Source organism: Bos mutus, chromosome X, assembly GCF_027580195.1.
Source record: "Bos mutus isolate GX-2022 chromosome X, NWIPB_WYAK_1.1, whole genome shotgun sequence".
Taxonomy (NCBI): domain Eukaryota; kingdom Metazoa; phylum Chordata; class Mammalia; order Artiodactyla; family Bovidae; genus Bos; species Bos mutus.
Window position 1 is genome coordinate 108176723 of NC_091646.1, and position 17533 is coordinate 108194255.

General features: G+C 42.6%; 1 protein-coding gene across 2 annotated transcripts in view; it reads right to left on the minus strand.

Moving 5' to 3' along the window:
* Positions 1–17533, minus strand: part of COL4A6 (collagen type IV alpha 6 chain) — a 336867-nt gene that overhangs the window by 183595 nt on the left and 135739 nt on the right. For both annotated transcript variants that reach the window (XM_070366116.1, XM_014483351.2), the window contains exon 3: positions 3320–3403. In XM_070366116.1, the coding sequence (XP_070222217.1) occupies positions 3320–3403 (84 nt within the window). The remainder of the gene's footprint in view (positions 1–3319; positions 3404–17533) is intronic.

The window sequence follows — 17533 nt, forward strand, 5'->3', positions numbered from 1 at the left end:
ATTTGTTGCATACAGATTATGATACAGACCCTGAGAAAAAGATGCATTGGAAAGTACAAAGTGGCATGGCAACATTGGGCAAGGACTTTTTACAGGTAGAGCATACCTTCGAGAAATCAGTTTGAGATGACTTAAGCCCCAAAGAGTTGGATCCTAGTCACACAGAAGTGCTAGGTGTTGTGTAAATGTCTTAGTCAGTTCAAGAGGCCTTTGGCAAAGAAAAAATACACACTGCCCAGCAAGCTATGCGCTTAATGTCTCCCCAAGGCAGGAGGCAGGCCCGCCAAGGGCTGTGGCATATCTTAGGGATGACCCAACATTCCGTTCCACTCCCAACCCACAGAGCTTGAGAGGAACAGCTTGAAATCCAAATGGGGCCCTCTTCTTGGCTAAGGAAAACAGTCTCAAATCTTTCTGACATCTGCACAAAAGGGGTACTGAGGGGCTGCCCTGCAGGGTCAATGGTTGTGGGGCTAGTTTAAACAATCCTGCTTGGCCCTGGGAACGCAGGAGGGTAGGGAGGATGAGTAAAAAGACCTGGCTGCTCGGGCAGCTTCAAGCACCCATGTGCTCTGGATCGGCCCCACGTGTGGTGCCCTCTTGGTCTCCTTGGGAAATAGGACATCCATGCTCTTGACTCAAGAAATACAGTTTGGTTTAGTTCACGAACCTCAACAAACATTCCCAGAAACTTCAGGCTTTCACAAATAAACTTTTAGGAACATATTTGACTGTGTGGATATCGAGTGTTTTAAATATTGAAGAAAAAAGTCTATGCAATGATATTCTATTTTTCTCTGTCCCACGCCCCTTCAACCACTCATGTTTTCAAAGGAAAAGCAAGATTAGGGCCCCAGATGTTTGGAATCCAGATGAGAGTTCCTCACAGAGGAAATCCACTGCCTTCCATCTTCAAAGATCAAAATCTCAGCCAGGGGTGAAACAATGAGGTCATCATAAGCATGTTCGCCTGGTGTAGGACTGACCTCTGTTCAGAATATACAAGAATTTCTACTTTTAAATTCTCCCCAACCCCACCAACAGTTCAGAACTATTTCTCAGTTTCTCAGGGTTCGAGCAACTTCCTACCCCCCACAATCCATCAGGAAATGCCCTTCTGTGTCAAACTTCAAATCTCATCTGCTTCCACTTGAGCCATTTTTATTTGCTATATCTTTGCAGGGGTAAAATAAATCCATAAGAATCACCCCTTAGGAAAATAGGGAGAGGATATGTCCAGAAAATTCACATAAGAGATACAAACATGCAATGAATATGTGAAAAGATGCTTAAGCTTTTATATAGTCTGGGAATTGGAATGATTTTCACCCATATTAGCAAAAATGTCAAGTGCTGGCAAGGGTACAGAAACTTCGACACTCTTGAACAACAATGCTGACGAAGTGTAAATACATTAGAATAGGTAATCTGTAGGGTACTTGTAGCTTTGAAAATTTAAAATGCTCATTGCCCTTATATCTAGTAATTCTGATCCTTTGTATCTATATTAAAAATGAGTACAAGGAGGCCTGTTCATGGATTTCCACTGCAGCACTTTCATTTTTTAAAATAGCAGAAATTTGGAAACAATAAGTGTTCACCAAAAGAGTAATGGCTAGATTAAACTGCGGGGTAGAGGAAAAAGATCTTAAGGACATATCATTTGACCAAACAAACAAATGAAAAAAGCATAGAATATACACATACCATTATATTTTGGAGAAAAACAGAAAATGAAACTATTGAGTTAGCCAAAAAAGTTCATTCCAATTTTTCCATAAGATCGTATAGGAAAACTTGAATGAACTTTTTGGCCAACCCAATATTTTTATACATATTCATATATATCTTTGATCACACACAGGAAAGACCAGAAAGACAATTGTGGGACTGCGAGAACATCAAGGAAGATGTTGCTTTGTCTGTGTTGCTTGCTGTTGTTTAAGAACGTATTCACACATTTGTTGTAGAATTACTATTTTTTTCCAAAGTGTTCCCTGATTGTAGATCAGAGGCAAGAACGTGGGCCTCAGTGACTAGAGTGAACAAGACTTCCCTGGGAGACAGCAGTGGGTAAAGTAAATAGGCGAGAAATCAAAAGACCCAGGTAATAGTCTGAATCTGTCATCAATTTGCTGTGTGACCCTGGGAAGTCATCTTCCTTCTCAGAGTCTATTTCCTCTATACAAACTGTGGTTAAGATGAGAAGCTCATGAAGATATCTTCCCTTTCTGATATTTTATGATTCTCTGAGTCTGTGCCTTTACTATACAATAGGTCTGGCCCGTTTTGATTTAGAGATGGCTTTTTATACTTTTCCTTCAAATTCTGGCAGACTTTGACATTTCACTTTCCTGCAAATGGAAGATAATGAAAGAGGAGGTGGAGCGGTCACTCTGTTCTCTGTTCAGCTGTTTTTGAGGGTTTGGTTGACCTATGAATGCTACTTTTCTTTGACAATATAAGCTCTTAGGCTTGTTTGAGTGTGATGAGAGTGCAGATACAATGCTGGAAGTCAGAAGATCTGAATTCTACAGGGTGGCCATAAATTCAGAAAACATACTAATAGATTGGATTTTATTGTTTTATAGATTGAAGCCCCTTGAATCCTTTGGCTGAGTTATACTGAAGATGCAGGTTTTTTCAGTGCAAATCAAAAATACAAGTCACCCAGGGCAATACATCACATATGCATAGAGGATTGATAGAAATGCTGTGTCAAGGCACTGTGTTCATTGCAATCTGCACAACAGTTTGAACTGGGCATGGCTATTAAAGGACAATGTATTGAATAAATCACATAATGTTATGCAACATGTCCCATGCCTTAACATAATAGCTATAAATCATTCTTTATGTATAGTCACCTCTATTTTTAGACTTTATGGCTACCCTATACCCTTGATTTTGGATGAATCACATCCCTAGTCTGGAGATAACAATCAGACCACTTGTTCCCCAGAGTGGTAGGGAAGGACCAAGTGGATATAAATGAGCTATGGGAATTTACATGTATCTACAAACATATCATAATATGCACAACCTAATTGCCTTTTGGAAACAGTCCAGATGAAACCTGGAGGAAACCTTGGCATTGAGTCAATGAAAGAAACCTCTTCACGATCCCTCAGAGATTGACCGATCTAGTTCTGTCTATCATTAGTTCCCAAAGCTCCTTACAGCTGGTCCTCATCACTTTGCTTGCTCCGTGAGGTCACAAGAGTAAATTCTAAGCAGTTTAATTCTAAAGAAAACATACACACTTCAGAAATCGGCTCCTGTGACTATTTGTCTTATAACAATGAAAGCAGCAACTTACTCTGGCTCCTTTCTCAGGAGAGCACTTACAGCCCCCACTGCAGTCTTGGCCCCCACATGGCTTCCCATAGGGCTTCTTCTCTCCCTATTAAAAAAAAAAAAAAAAAAAAAGTTAGTGCACCATGTGAAGCAAAAAGCAATGCTGCCCAGGGAGCATAATCCGCGGCCACACTCCTACTAACCAAATAAATCAGAGCAGCTTAATCATCTCACTTGATGGTGTCATGAGTCACATGAAATAAAAAGTCATCTTAAGCAAGCACCCTTTTAGGTCACGTCTAAGCCTCACTAAGGCTTCCCAGATGGCTGAGTGGTAAAAAATCCTTCTGCCAATGCAGGAGATGTGGGTTCAATTCCTGGGTCGGGAAGATCCCCTGGAGAAGGAGATGGTTATCCACCCACTCCGGTATTCTTGCCTGGAAAATTCCATGGATGGCGGAGCCTGGCGGACTATAGTCCATGGGGTTGCAAAGAGTCAGACATGACTTAGCAACCAAACCACAACATACCTCATTAAAGAGCCAGTTTGATAGCTGGTTGGGGAACTGTGGCTTAAATACTCGCTCATCGGTAGACATTCCAGTCATAAAATACAAGAGCATTTCTCTATATGGGGCTGGAAATAGACTCTAGACATACCCTGTGTCCCATATATCCTTGCACTCACTGAGAAAGCAGTGGCTGTAGCAGAGAACTTGAGAGAAATTCAACTGCCAGCAATGTAATGGTAGAAGAAAGTGCCCACCTTGCACTCTGCCTTCAGAATTGTTTCTTCAGGCCCCACTTTCAGCACAGCATTCAAACCTTACAGTGACGCCCCTGGGCCCAGTTAGTCAGATCCAAGTTCCTGAGGTGATATTGTACAGTATCCCCTCAAACTCGCCAACTTTCCTTTTCCTTCTTTGCTTTATGATGATAATGATTACTAGCTGAATTTCTACAAGCCCCTGCCCACTACATGACCTGCCAGGTGCTGACCCTCTCTGCTTTCTTCTCCTCTGCTCTCTCCCTGGCTCACTCTGCTTCAGTCACAGTGGTATTCAATCCATTCACCTGTTCTGCCTCAGGGCCTTTGCCCCAGTTGTCACTTCTGCCTGGAATGCTCTTCCCGGAGATGTTTTTGATAGCTGGCCACTTTTTATCACCCAAGTCTCAGTTCAACTGTCTGTTCTCAGAGAGTCCTTTCCTTGCCACTCAACCCCAAGCGGCCCCTAGTTCCTTCCAATCATACCGCAATGCTACCTTTCAACATTAAACATTCTGTCTCTCCCCATTAGAATGTAAGCTCCGTGTAAGTAGGGACCTTATCTGTGCTGTCCAACATTGCATTCCCAATGTGACAAATGTTTGATGACCTCATGGAGCTGGAATTTGAACACAGGTCTGGTTGACTTCAATGCCTTGATCTTAATCCTTATGTCTTAGTGTTTTCTAAGTCTTCTGTCTCAGTGCAAAGACCCCAAATCAGGAAACTGCCATTCTGACCCTATCCACCTTGGGGAAAAAGCAAAACATAAATTCTAACTATTATCTGAAATAAGAACTTTATCTCTGGGATGGATTTAGTATCATCCAACTTTTTTTTTTGTTTAATGTTGGCTGTTTTTTTTTTTTTTTTTTCAAAAGAGAAAGGCATATTTATGAGCCAGCCTCACACTTAATCATTCTTGCCTCTTTGTACTGTGAGCCTTTTCCTGCTTCCCAGGGAGCACTGTGAATTTCTCAGATGGTCTCTTATCTCTTTAGACATTCCCGCAACCCTTTATCACCACAACACCTCGGTAATAAGGTAGTGATGGCAGAGCTATGACAAAATATTGCTATTTTAGATTCCAAACACCTTCCTGATATGAGATATTTTATCTCTCTCCTATGCCTTTGACATGGTAAGTGCTATTGTACACTTTCCAGTTTGCCCTCCACTTTATGGTATACAGGACAGGCAAGTTTTCATAAGGGTGAGATCAAGAGGTGCCGTGGGAGGCAGAAGCTGCAGGCTGGGATGGAATAGAGAATAGGGAGACAGCAACACTGAACTGAATCCTCACTGATGCTGTGCTCCCTTTGTCTAATGTTGAGTACTATATTTCCTGGGATAATGGATCATTTCTATTGGCTTTTCCATATAGTTCTGTATTTTCCAAGTAGTCTTCAATGAACACACATAATTAGTAAGAAGAAAATAAAACCAGTATGTAACCAGATAATACATTCATCACTTTCAAGGGAGTGGACTCAACAGGCATTGCCAAAGTTGAAGTGCTATCTGTTTGTAGCTATGGCCTAATTTCAAGCATTGCCCTTTATATGTCCCATAACATTTGTCTACTATGGACCCAAAGTTTTCAGATCTCTAGTATGGAGCAAGGAGGCTGGAGGCAAGGGAGCTGGACAAGACAGTGGGGGGAAATCCCAATAACAGGAGCTGAACAAAAATGTAAGGAGCAGAAGCTAAGGTTTCTTAGGAACTTGGCAGAACAAGGAGGCAAAAACACCCAGCTAACAGACAGGAAGCCGTCACTGTCTTCTGTCACTGAGGAAAGTAACCAGAGAAGCCCCACTGGCCACAAGGCAATTTCCTGTAATGCTGGCCCTGGCAGTTCCCGCAGGAGTCTTCAGTTACATTGAGGGGTGGAGGGAATAAAAGGAGTGGCTTCCAGGGAACATGGCAAGATCAAGCACAGAGGAAGTCTCTGCCCTATCCTGGCTTGTCTGTGGACATGCTAACCCCTGCTAAACCAGGCTACATCACTGGTGTCATTCCCATCGTGGAATGCTCTCTCCCTCTCTTAAAATCCAACCACTTCTTATAGCCACAGAAAATTAGAACCGGAAAGGCCCTGAGAGATCACTGAAGACACTGGGTCTTAACTCTATCAGACCAGCACATCATTATTTATTTATTTATTATTAAATTTTTAACTAGAGGACAATTACTTTACAACACTGTGATGGTTTCTGCCATCCACCAACATGAATTGGCCATAGGTATACATAGGTCCCCTCCCTCTTGAAACCACCTGCCTCCCCATCCCACCCCTCTAGGCTGTTACAGAGCTCTAGCTTTGGGTTCCCTGTGTCATACAGCAAATTCCCACTGGCTATCTGTTTTCCATATGGTAATGTATGTGTTTCAATGCTATTCTCTCAAATTATCACACCCTCTCCTTCTCCCACATAGTCCAAAAGTCTGTTCTTTATGCCTGTGTCTCCTGTGCTGCCCTGCAAGTAGGGTTATCAGTACTATCTTTCTAGATTCTGTATACATGCATTAATATATGATATTTGTCTTTCTCTTTCTGACTTACTTCACTTTGTATAATAGGCTCTAGGTTCATCCACCTCATTAGAACTGACTCAAATGTGTTACTTTTTGTAGCTAAGTAATACCCTATTGCACATATGGACCACAACTTCCTTATCTATTCATCCGTTGATGCACATCTAGGTTACTTCCAAGTCCTCACTATTGTAAATAGTGCTGCAATGAACACAGAGGTACATGTATTTTTTCAATTATGATTTCTTCAGGGTATATGCCCAGTAGTGGGACTGCTGCGTCATATGGTAGTTTTAGTCCTACTTTCTTAAGGAATCTCCATACTGTTCTGCATTAGCAGCACACCATATTTTATTATAAGTATTTATCATTCTTTCTTGATTCATGGAAAGAAAATCATAGGAATAAGTTATAATGAAGATGTAAGCATGGCGCAGGCGGCTGCGACAGCACGCCATGGCATGGCTGAGAGGAGCCGCCCCACGTCCGAGGTCGGGCGCAGCAGTGGAGAGTACCAGACTGCGACGGCGCAGGAACGGCCGAGAGGAGCTACCCCGCATCTGAGGTCGGGGGCGCGGCCGAGAGGAAATAACCAGCGTCGGAGGTCGGGGGTGGTGATGAGAGGAGTTACCCTGCGTCTGAGGTCAGGGGCGGCGGCCGGGAGGAGCTACCCCACACCCCTAAGCCAGAGGCCAGGGGCGATGGCTGGGAGGACCTACCCCACGCCCCCATGCCCAAGGCCAGGGGCGGCGGCCAGGAGGAGCAACCCATGCCCCTAAGCCAGAGGCCAGGGGTGACGGCTGGGAGGAGCTACCCCACGCCCCTAAGCCTGAGGCCAAGGGCGGCGGTGGGGAGGAGCAACCGCAGGACCAAGGCCAGGGGCGGTGGCCGGGAGGACCAACCCCACGTCCAAGGAGCCGGCTGTGCGGGCACAGGAGGGCCTAGAGGAGCTATCCCACATTGAAGGTCAGGAAGGGCGGCGGTGAGGAGATACCCCTCGTCCAAGGTAAGGAGCAATGGCTGTGCTTTGCTGGAGCAGCCGTGAAGAGATACCCCATGCCCAAGGTAAGAGAAACCCAAATAAGACGGTAGGTGTTGCAAGAGGGCATCAGATGGCAAACACACTGAAACCATACTCACAGAAAACTAGTCAATCTAATCACAGTAGGACCACAGCCTTGCCTAACTCAATGAAACTAAGCCATGCCCGTGGGGCAACCCAAGACGGGCAGGTCATGGTGGAGAGATTTGACAGAATGTGGTCCACTGGAGAAGGGAATGGCAAACCACTTCAGTATTCTTGCCTTCAGAACCCCATTAACAGTATGAAAAGGCAAAATGAAAGGATACTGAAAGAGAAACTCCCCAGGTCAGTAGGTGCCCAATATGCTACTGGAGATCAGTGGAGAAATAACTCCAGAAAGAATGAAGGGACGGAGCCAAAGCAAAAACAATAACCAGCTGTGGATGTGACTGGTGATAGAAGCAAGGGCCGATGCTGTAAAGAGCAATATTGCATAGGAACCTGGAATGTCAGGTCCATGAATCAAGGCAAATTGGAAGTGGTCAAACAAGAGATGGCAAGAGTGAATGTCGACATTCTAGGAATCAGTGAACTGAAATGGACTGGAATGGGTGAATTTAACTCAGATGACCATTATATCTACTACTGCGGGCAGGAATCCCTCAGAAGAAATGGAGTGGCCATCATGGTCAAAAAAGGAGTCCAAAATGCAGTACTTGGATGCAATCTCAAAAACGACAGAATGATCTCTGTTCACTTCCAAGGCAAACCATTCAATATCAGGGTAATCCAAGTCTATGCCCCGACCAGTCACACTGAAGAAGCTGAAGTTGTACAGTTCTATGAAGACCTACAAGACCTTCTAGAACTAACACCCAAAAAAGATGTCCTTTTCATTATAGGGGACTGGAATGTAAAAGTAGGAAGTCAAGAAACACCTGGAGTAACAGGCAAATTTGCTTGGAATACGGAATGAAGCAGGGCAAAGACTAATAGAGTTTTGCCAAGAAAATGCACTGGTCATAACAAACACCCTCTTCCAACAACACAAGAGAAGACTGTATTCATGGACATCACCAGATGGTCAACACTGAAATCAGATTGATTATACTCTTTGCAGCCAAAGATGGAGAAGCTCTATACAGTCAGCAAAAACAAGACCAGGAGCTGACTGTGGCTCAGATCATGAACTCCTTATTGCCAAATTCAGACTTAAATTGAAGAAAGTAGGGAAAACCACTAGACCATTCAGGTATGACCTAAATCAAATCCCTTATGATTATACAGTGGAAGTGAGAAATAGATTTAAGGGCCTAGATCTGATAGATAGAGTGCCTGATGAACTATGGAATGAGGTTCGTGACATTGTACAGGAGACAAGGATCAAGACCATTCCCATAGAAAAGAAATGCAAAAAGCAAAATGGCTGTCTGGGGAGGCCTTACAAATAGCTGTGAAAAGAAGAGAAGTGAAAAGCAAAGGAGAAAAGTAAAGATATAAACATCTGAATGCAGAGTTCCAAAGAATAGCAAGAAGAGATAAGAAAGCCTTCTTCAGTGATCAATGCAAAGAAATAGAGGAAAACAACAGAATGGGAAAGACTAGAGATCTCTTCAAGAAAATCAGAGATACCAAAGGAACATTTCATGCAAAGATGAGCTCGATAAAGGACAGAAATGGTATGGACCTAACAGAACCAGAAGATATTAAGAAGAGGTGGCAAGAATACACAGAAGAACTGTACAAAAAAGATCTTCATGACCCAGATAATCACGATGGTGTGATCACTCACCTAGAGCCAGACATCCTGGAATGTGAAGTCAAGTGGGCCTTAGAAAGCATCACTACGAACAAAGCTAGTGGAGGTGATGGAATTCCAGTTGAGCTATTCCAAATCCCGAAAGATGATGCTCTGAAAGTGCTGCACTCAATATGCCAGCAAATTTGGAAAACTCAGCAGTGGCCACAGGACTGGAAAAGGTCAGTTTTCATTCCTATCCCAAAGAAAGGCAATGCCAAAGAATGCTCAAATTACTGCACAATTGCACTCATCTCACACACTAGTAAAGTAATGCTCAAAATTCTCCAAGCCAGGCTTCAGCAATATGTGAACCGTGAACTTCCTGATGTTCAAGCTGGTTTTAGAAAAGGCAGAGGAACCAGAGATCAAATTGCCAACATCCGCTGGATCATGGAAAAAGCAAGAGAGTTCCAGAAAAACATCTATTTCTGCTTTATTGACTATGCCAAAGCCTTTGACTGTGTGGATCACAATCAACTGTGGAAAATTCTGAAAGAGATGGGAATACCAGACCACCTGATCTGCCTCTTGAGAAATTTGTATGCAGGTCAGGAAGCAACAGTTGGAACTGGACATGGAACAACAGACTGGTTCCAAATAGGAAAAGGAGTTTGTCAAGGCTGTATATTGTCACCGTGTGTATTTCACTTATATGCAGAGTACATTATGAGAAATGCTAGACTGGAAGAAACAAAAACTGGAATCAAGATTGCCGGGAGAAATATCAATAACCTCAGATATGCAGATGACACCACCCTTATGGCAGAAAGTGAAGAGGAACTAAAAAGCCTCTTGATGAAAGTGAAAGTGGAGAGTGAAAAAGTTGGCTTAAAGCTCAACATTCAGAAAACAAAGATCATGGCATCCAGTCCCACCACTTCATGGGAAATAGATGGGGAAACAGTGTCAGACTTTATTTTTCTGGGCTCCAAAATCACTACTGATGGTGACTGCAGCCATGAAATTAAAAGATGCTTACTCCTTGGAAGGAAAGTTATGACCAATCTAGATAGCACATTCAAAAGCAGAGACATTACTTTGCCAACAAAGGTTCGTCTAGTCAAGGCTATGGTTTTTCCTGTGGTCATGTGTGGATGTGAGAGTTGGACTGTGAAGAAGGCTGAGTGCCGAAGAATTGATGCTTTTGAACTGTGGTGTTGGAGAAGACTCTTGAGAGTCCCTTGGACTGCAAGGAGATCCAACCAGTCCATTCTGAAGGAGATCAGCCCTGGGATTTCTTTGGAAGGAATGATGCTATAGCTGAAACTCCAGTACTTTGGCCACCTCATGTGAAGAGTTGACTCATTGGAAAAGACTGTGATGCTGGGAGGGATTGGGGGCAGGAGGAGAAGGGGACGACAGAGGATGAGATGGCTGGATGGCATCACTGACTCGATGGATGTGAGTCTGAGTGAACTCCGGGAGTTGGTGATGGACAGGGAGGCCTGGCGTGCTGAGATTCATGGGGTTGCAAAGAGTTGGACATGACTCAGCGACTGATCTGATCTGATCTGAAGCAATAATTTGAAAAGCACCTATTATGCCATAATTATATTGCAAAGAAAAAACAAAAGTCATCTATAAGGCTCAAGACGGAGGGGATATACATATAGCTGATTCACTTTGTTGAGCAGAAAGTAACACAACATGGTAAAGCAATTGCATTTCAACAAAAAAGTCATTTATAATGAAACAATATGTATTTTCATATGTAAATGCTCATACATGGCTTTATTAGAAGATGTAATGAAGTCATCAGAGGCCCACAGCTAGATGCAGAATCATCAGGAATGTTACCGTCTGCTGAAGCAGAATGATTCTGGAATGTGGTATTGCTGATTCAAGTACTACAATTGGAGTTGCTATTAGTGTAGTGATTGTCTGAAATGGTGAATAACTCATGGGAAAGTTCTGGAGAAAAAAAATTCATTCTTTGATTACCGGGTAGTTTTCATTAGTAATAATAAAAAGATATACATCCATTTCAGTAAGTAAAGTGTGATTATGTTCAGAGTTTTCACCTCCATGAATATCCAGAGGTATTCCATATGTAGCATAGGATGAAGGACAATTCTTTGTAGTGTATGGAACATCTGTCATACTTGGTGCCTACCTAAGAGCTTTTCCCAATCATTTTGACCAAAATTGCTCTCAAAATACCTCCTGGGAGTAGAATATTTCAATTAAGAACTATTAGTTTAATCCACGGAGAAGGCAATGTTATCCCACTCCAGTACTCTTGCCTGGAAAATCCCATGGATGGAGGAGCCTGGTAGGCTGCAGTCCATGGGGTCGCTAAGAGTCGGACACGACTGAGCGACTTCCCTTTCACCTTTCACTTTCATGCATTGGAGAAGGAAATGGCAACCCACTCCAGTGTTCTTGCCTGGAGAATCCCAGGGACGGGGGAGCCTGGTGGGCTGCTATCTATGGGGTCGCACAGAGTCGGACATGACTGAAGCGACTTAGCAGCAGCAGTAGCAGTTTAATCCAAATCACCCATTGTACAGATGAGAACACTGGAGGAAAGTACTTTGGCCCAGGTCACACTGGTAGAGAGTAGACCGTAGCACTTCTGATCCTAATTCCATATTTTTCCCTCTATTCAATACTTCTCAAGACCAATTTCAAGTTCCATTTCTTTCATGATTACTCTAGTTCAGGGAAAATATATCCCACTCATTGGGCAAGTATCCTTACAATGTTCCTTAGGCTGAGAATCTTGTTTCCTCAACCAAACAGTAAGGCTTTATAAGGGAAAGGTCAACCTATTTTGCTGTTGTTGTTTAGTCACTAAGTTGTATCTGACTCTTTTGTGATTCCATGCACTGTAGTTCACCAGGCTCCTCTGTCCCTGGGATTTCCCAGGCAAGAATATTGGAGTGGGTTGCCATTTCCTTCTCCAGGGGATCTTCCCGACCCAGGGATCAAACCCATATCCCCTGCTTGGCAAGTTGGTTCTTTACCACAGAGCCACCTGGGAAGCCACTTTCTCACTTACTTCACTTTGTATGACACACTCTAGGTCCATTCATAACTCTACAAATGACCCAAATTCATTCCCTTTATGGTTGTGCAATATTCTATCATACATATGTACCATATCTTCTTTATCCTGTCAATGGACATTTAGGTAGCTTCAATGTCCTAGCTATTGTAAATAGTGCTGCAGTGAAACACTGAGATACCTGTGTCTTTTTACATTATGGTTTTACTCAGAATTTCTGTAACACTTTTGTTTCTCTCTAGAGCTGACAGTTAAGGGGTATGCAACGATATGGCCACAGCAGATTGTCTATGATGGATGTCTACTCTGCTTGGTTAGAACATCTATTTGGATTTGATGATGTCTGTGTAAATATTGTTAATGTTATTACTACTTCACACCTCTATCCCTTTGCTGATGCTGGTTCCTTTGTCTAAAATGACTTCCCTATCCCTTTTCCCACTTATAACCGGCCGAACTTCTACTCATTCTTAAAGCCTAGCTTAAACACCATCTTATTGGTGAATGCACCCTCAAATTCTACCCTCTTGGCAATTTCAGGCAGAAGTTCTTACTCCTTCCTCTTTGTTAAGGGTGAATTGCCATATTTGCCTCAATCTTCTTGGTTCTGCCAATCAAACTGGGCACAGTACTCTGTTTTATTCTCTATAGCCCTTGCCCAGCAGATACTCAGGAAGGGCTGTGAAATGATCACTCTCAGAACAACTGAGTTACAAGTGTTAGACCAGGTCCACTTGGGCTCCTCCCTCTCTCTTTGGGTTCCTGAACTAAAGAATGACATCACAGTGTTCCCTCCACAAGCCAATGTGCTTTTCTAGGCATCACCAGTGTTTTCTAGCATGAGTGGTGGCAGGGATGATCACCACGCAAAAGGTAACACAGGAAGCAAGATGGAATCTAAGAGCAGCCTAATTGGAGTGACTGAATGGTTGGCAAATGTGAGTTATCCTTGTGAGCAATTCCTCCAGAAGCTTAGTTCACAGAAGGTTGGCTGTGCAACATTATCTTTTGACCAATTCACTCCACAAGTATTTCTTTAGCACCTGGACCTGGCAACCCACTCCAGTATACTTGCCTGGAGAATTCCATGAACTGATGAGCCTGGTGGGCCACAGTCCATGAGGTCACAAAAGAGTCAGACACGACTAAAGCAGCTAACACTTTACTTTCACTTCTTTCATATGCTAGACACTGTGCTAGACACGGGAGAAAGAGGCTGCATCGTACAGCCACAAGGGAAACCAAATCCTTGTTCTCCCGGTGGTTTATCATCCAGAGAGGAACACAGAGAGGAAACAAATAAATATTACATCCATGTTTGTCAGATGATACATGTTAAGGAGGAAAATAAAGCAGGGTAAGAGGGATAGGAAGTATTGGCATCAGGTTGTTACTTTATTTAGGGAAGTCAGGGAAGGCTTTGCCCAAAGGTGACTTTGGAGCAGATAACCTTGCTTCTTAAAGCACAATTCCTGGTCCAGCATCAGCAGCACTGGAAATCTGTTAGAAATCCAATTCTTGGGCTTCCCTGTTGGCAGCAATGAGGCCAGAGTACTGGAAAGGAATGGGTAAGGTGAATGGGTTAGATGATGAGGCCAGAGCTGTAGCAGGGGCCAGAGAATGGAAGATTTTTATAGACAACTGTAAGAACCTTTGCCTTTGGAAAAACACTGAATGGTTCTGAACATAGGAGTGACACTCTAGCTTCATGTGAACTGTGGTGGGGCAAGGATGGACACAGGAAGGCCACCTAGGAAGCTGTTGTGGTAGTCCAACAGCAAGATGATGGTGGCTTGGATCAGAGGGGTGGTTGTAACAACTGGCAGAAGTAGAAGGATTCTGGGTATGTTTTCAAGGCAGAATAGCTAGGACTGGCTGATGGATTGGATGTGGGATATACCTGAAAGAGAGGAGCCAAAAATGACTCTAAGGAATGGATACATGTATATGTATGGCTGAATCCCTTCACTGTTCACCTGAAACTATCACACCACTGTTCATTGGCTACACCCCAACACAAAATAAAACGTTTAAAAAATGACTCTAAGGTTTTTGAACTAAGCAACTAGAAACATGAAATTATCATTTATTCAGATGGAGAAAAAGCTTTTGGGGGGCATCAGGAATTCTGGTGTCGAGATGTCTATTAGACATCTAATGAGAAATCAAGTAGATGGCTGGAGTTCAAGGATGATGGCTAGCTTGGAGATATGCATGTGGTACCTTAGTATAGAACCGACTATGTTATGGTAACAAGCCCCAAATCTCAGTAGTTCAACACAACTAAGGTTCACTTCTTGCTCATGTTACCGATGAGGTAAAGGCAGCTCTCCTTAGTGGCTTTCTTTCAAGGGTGACTTGGACATCCAAGCTACTTTTGTCAAGCAACTCCACCATCTTGCTTTTAATTGCCCTGACCATGTCCCTATTTTCCTTAACAAAAACTAAACACATTGGACAACCTAATAGCATGGAAAATAGAAGAAAACAGGAATTATTTGGTGAGCACCATCTCTGCCACCACTGGTATGATATAAAGCTACAAGACTAGATGAGGTCACCTAGGGAATGAACACAGATAAAGGGGAGAGGAGACTGAGCACTGAGGTGCTTCAATGTTAAGAGAAAATGAGAAGGTACCAGAGACAGAGTCTGATAAGGAGGAGCCAGTGTGATAGGTAGAGAACAAATATAGGGAAAGGTCCCAGCAGGCGAGTAAAGAAAGTATTTCAAGGAGAAAAGGATGATACAGTGTACCAAATTGTTGATAAGTCAAGTAAGGATGAGATAAGAATATACCAATGGATTTAATAATGTGATCTGGACCAGAGAAATTTCAGCAAGGTGGTGATCTGGACCAGATCAATTTAAGAAAGGAGAATTAGGGAAATGTGGGAGAATCGTGATGCAGTTCTAAGGCCCCCCCCCCCCTTAAGGGAGTGATCATGGACTTCAAGGAACACCAGTTACCAATACTGTGAGGTTTTCTTTAGCCTTGTTAAGCCAGATGGGCACAGATGCAGATTAGCAGAAGACTTGGATGTAATCAGGGGTTGGGTTCTGCTAGGTGAGTATAATAAAGGAAAAGAGGAGCAATGGACTCAAAGGTGTATGGAAAGAAGTCATTGAAATAATGGACCATGGAATCGAGGCTTCCTAAGGAGGAAAATGAGCACAGGTGGTAAGATGCAGTTAAAAAACATACAGATAGTAGATTTAATGGATGATTGATCCATTAATGGGTTTGGGAAGAAATGTATGGGTTTTAGGATTGTGACCAGATCTCAGAATAAAGAAGAGGTGGTGCTGTGAAGAGTCTAGGGGGACTTCCCTGGCTAAAACTTTGTGCTTCCAATGCAGGGGACCCAGGTTCAATCCCTGGTCAGAGAACTAAGATCTGACATCCTGTGCAGTGTGATCAATAAAAGGGGAGGGTGCTAGGGCCAGAAGATATGGTACATATATGCAATGGAATATTACTCAGCCTTAAAAAAGAACACAATAATGCTATTTGCAGCAACATGGATGAAGCTAAATATTGTCATAATGAAGTAAGTCAGATGCAGAAAGACAAATATAGATATTGCTTATATGTGGAATCTTAAAAAACAGTACAAATGAACTTATCTACAAAACAGAAGCAGAGTTACAGATATAGAAAACAAACTATGATTACGAGGGAGTAAGGGCAGGGAGGGATAAATTGGGAGATTGGGATTGACAACTATACACTACTAATATATAAAATAGATAATTAATAAGGACCTGTATAGCACAGGGAACTCTGTTCAATACTCTGTAATGACCTATATGGGAAAAGAACCTTGAAAAGAGTGGATATATGTATATGTATAACTGATTCACTTTGCTGTACAGCAGAACTTAGTGTAGCATTGTAAATCAACAATGAAAGTGAAAGTCGCTCATTTGTGTCCGACTCTCTGCAACCCCATGGACTATACATACAGTCCATGGAATTCTCCAGGCCAGAATACTGGAGTGGGTAGCCTTTCCCTTCTCCAGGGGATCTTCCCAACCCAGGGATCGAACCCAGGTCTCCTGCATTGCAGGCAGATTCTTTACCAGCTGAGCCACCAGGGAAACCCAAGAATACTGGAGTAGGTAGCCTATCCCTTCTCCAGGGGATCTTCCCGACTCAGGGACTGAACCGGGGTCTTCTGCATTGCAGGTGGATTCTTTACCAACTGAGCTATCAGGGAAGCCCAACTATACATCAGTACAAATTTTTTATAAAGAGGCTAGGGCCTGTTAATTCTCTACCTGCTACCAGAAAAGAGAGCTCTAGGAATATAATAACCACTTCCTGAATTAGCTCAGTAAATGGTTGCTGAAATGGCTGCTCAATCCTGCTTTCATACAACATAAAACTATTCTGTTTTACTGTCAGATTTCCTCAAAAGACTTGTCAGTCCAAATTTCATTTGATTTTCTACCACAAATCTGAACTAGGTGTTTTATATGTATGGGTATATGTGACAACACACACACAAACACAGTACTACAATGCTTTCTTTATATCTTCACCTATACCCCTAGATAGTAAGTTCCTCTGAGATGATGTTGGTTTGCTCACCATAAAGCAAATGCATTAAAGAAACTTCTAAGCTTCAATTTCCTCAGCTATAAAGTATGGATAATAATGTTTTACTTCTGGGTATTGGCAGGTTAGAGATAGTGCCCCTAGCAAAGTGCTTGGCACTTATAGTATGCTCAGTATAGCAATATGTTACCTGGTATTATTTATAACTATAACATCTAGTATGGTGCCTACATCATAGGTGAACACGTGATGACTAATTTGCATTTTAAAGATGAGAAAATTACGGCTCAGCTGTTAGGGACTTCCTCACCATAGGAAATTAGGTATCAGATTTGGGATAAGAAACCAGCCCTCACTCTCTTCCACTGAACCCACTGTTACCAATTCCAGGAATTAGCTTGAAATTGAGAATTCAATTCAGGAAAAGAAAGATGAGTGTTAGTAAGATTACTTTTTATTCCTTTTTTTTAAAATCAAGATGAGTTTATTTACTTTACAATAACTTGCATTGCATGTACACTTTCTATAAACAACCTTCTTAT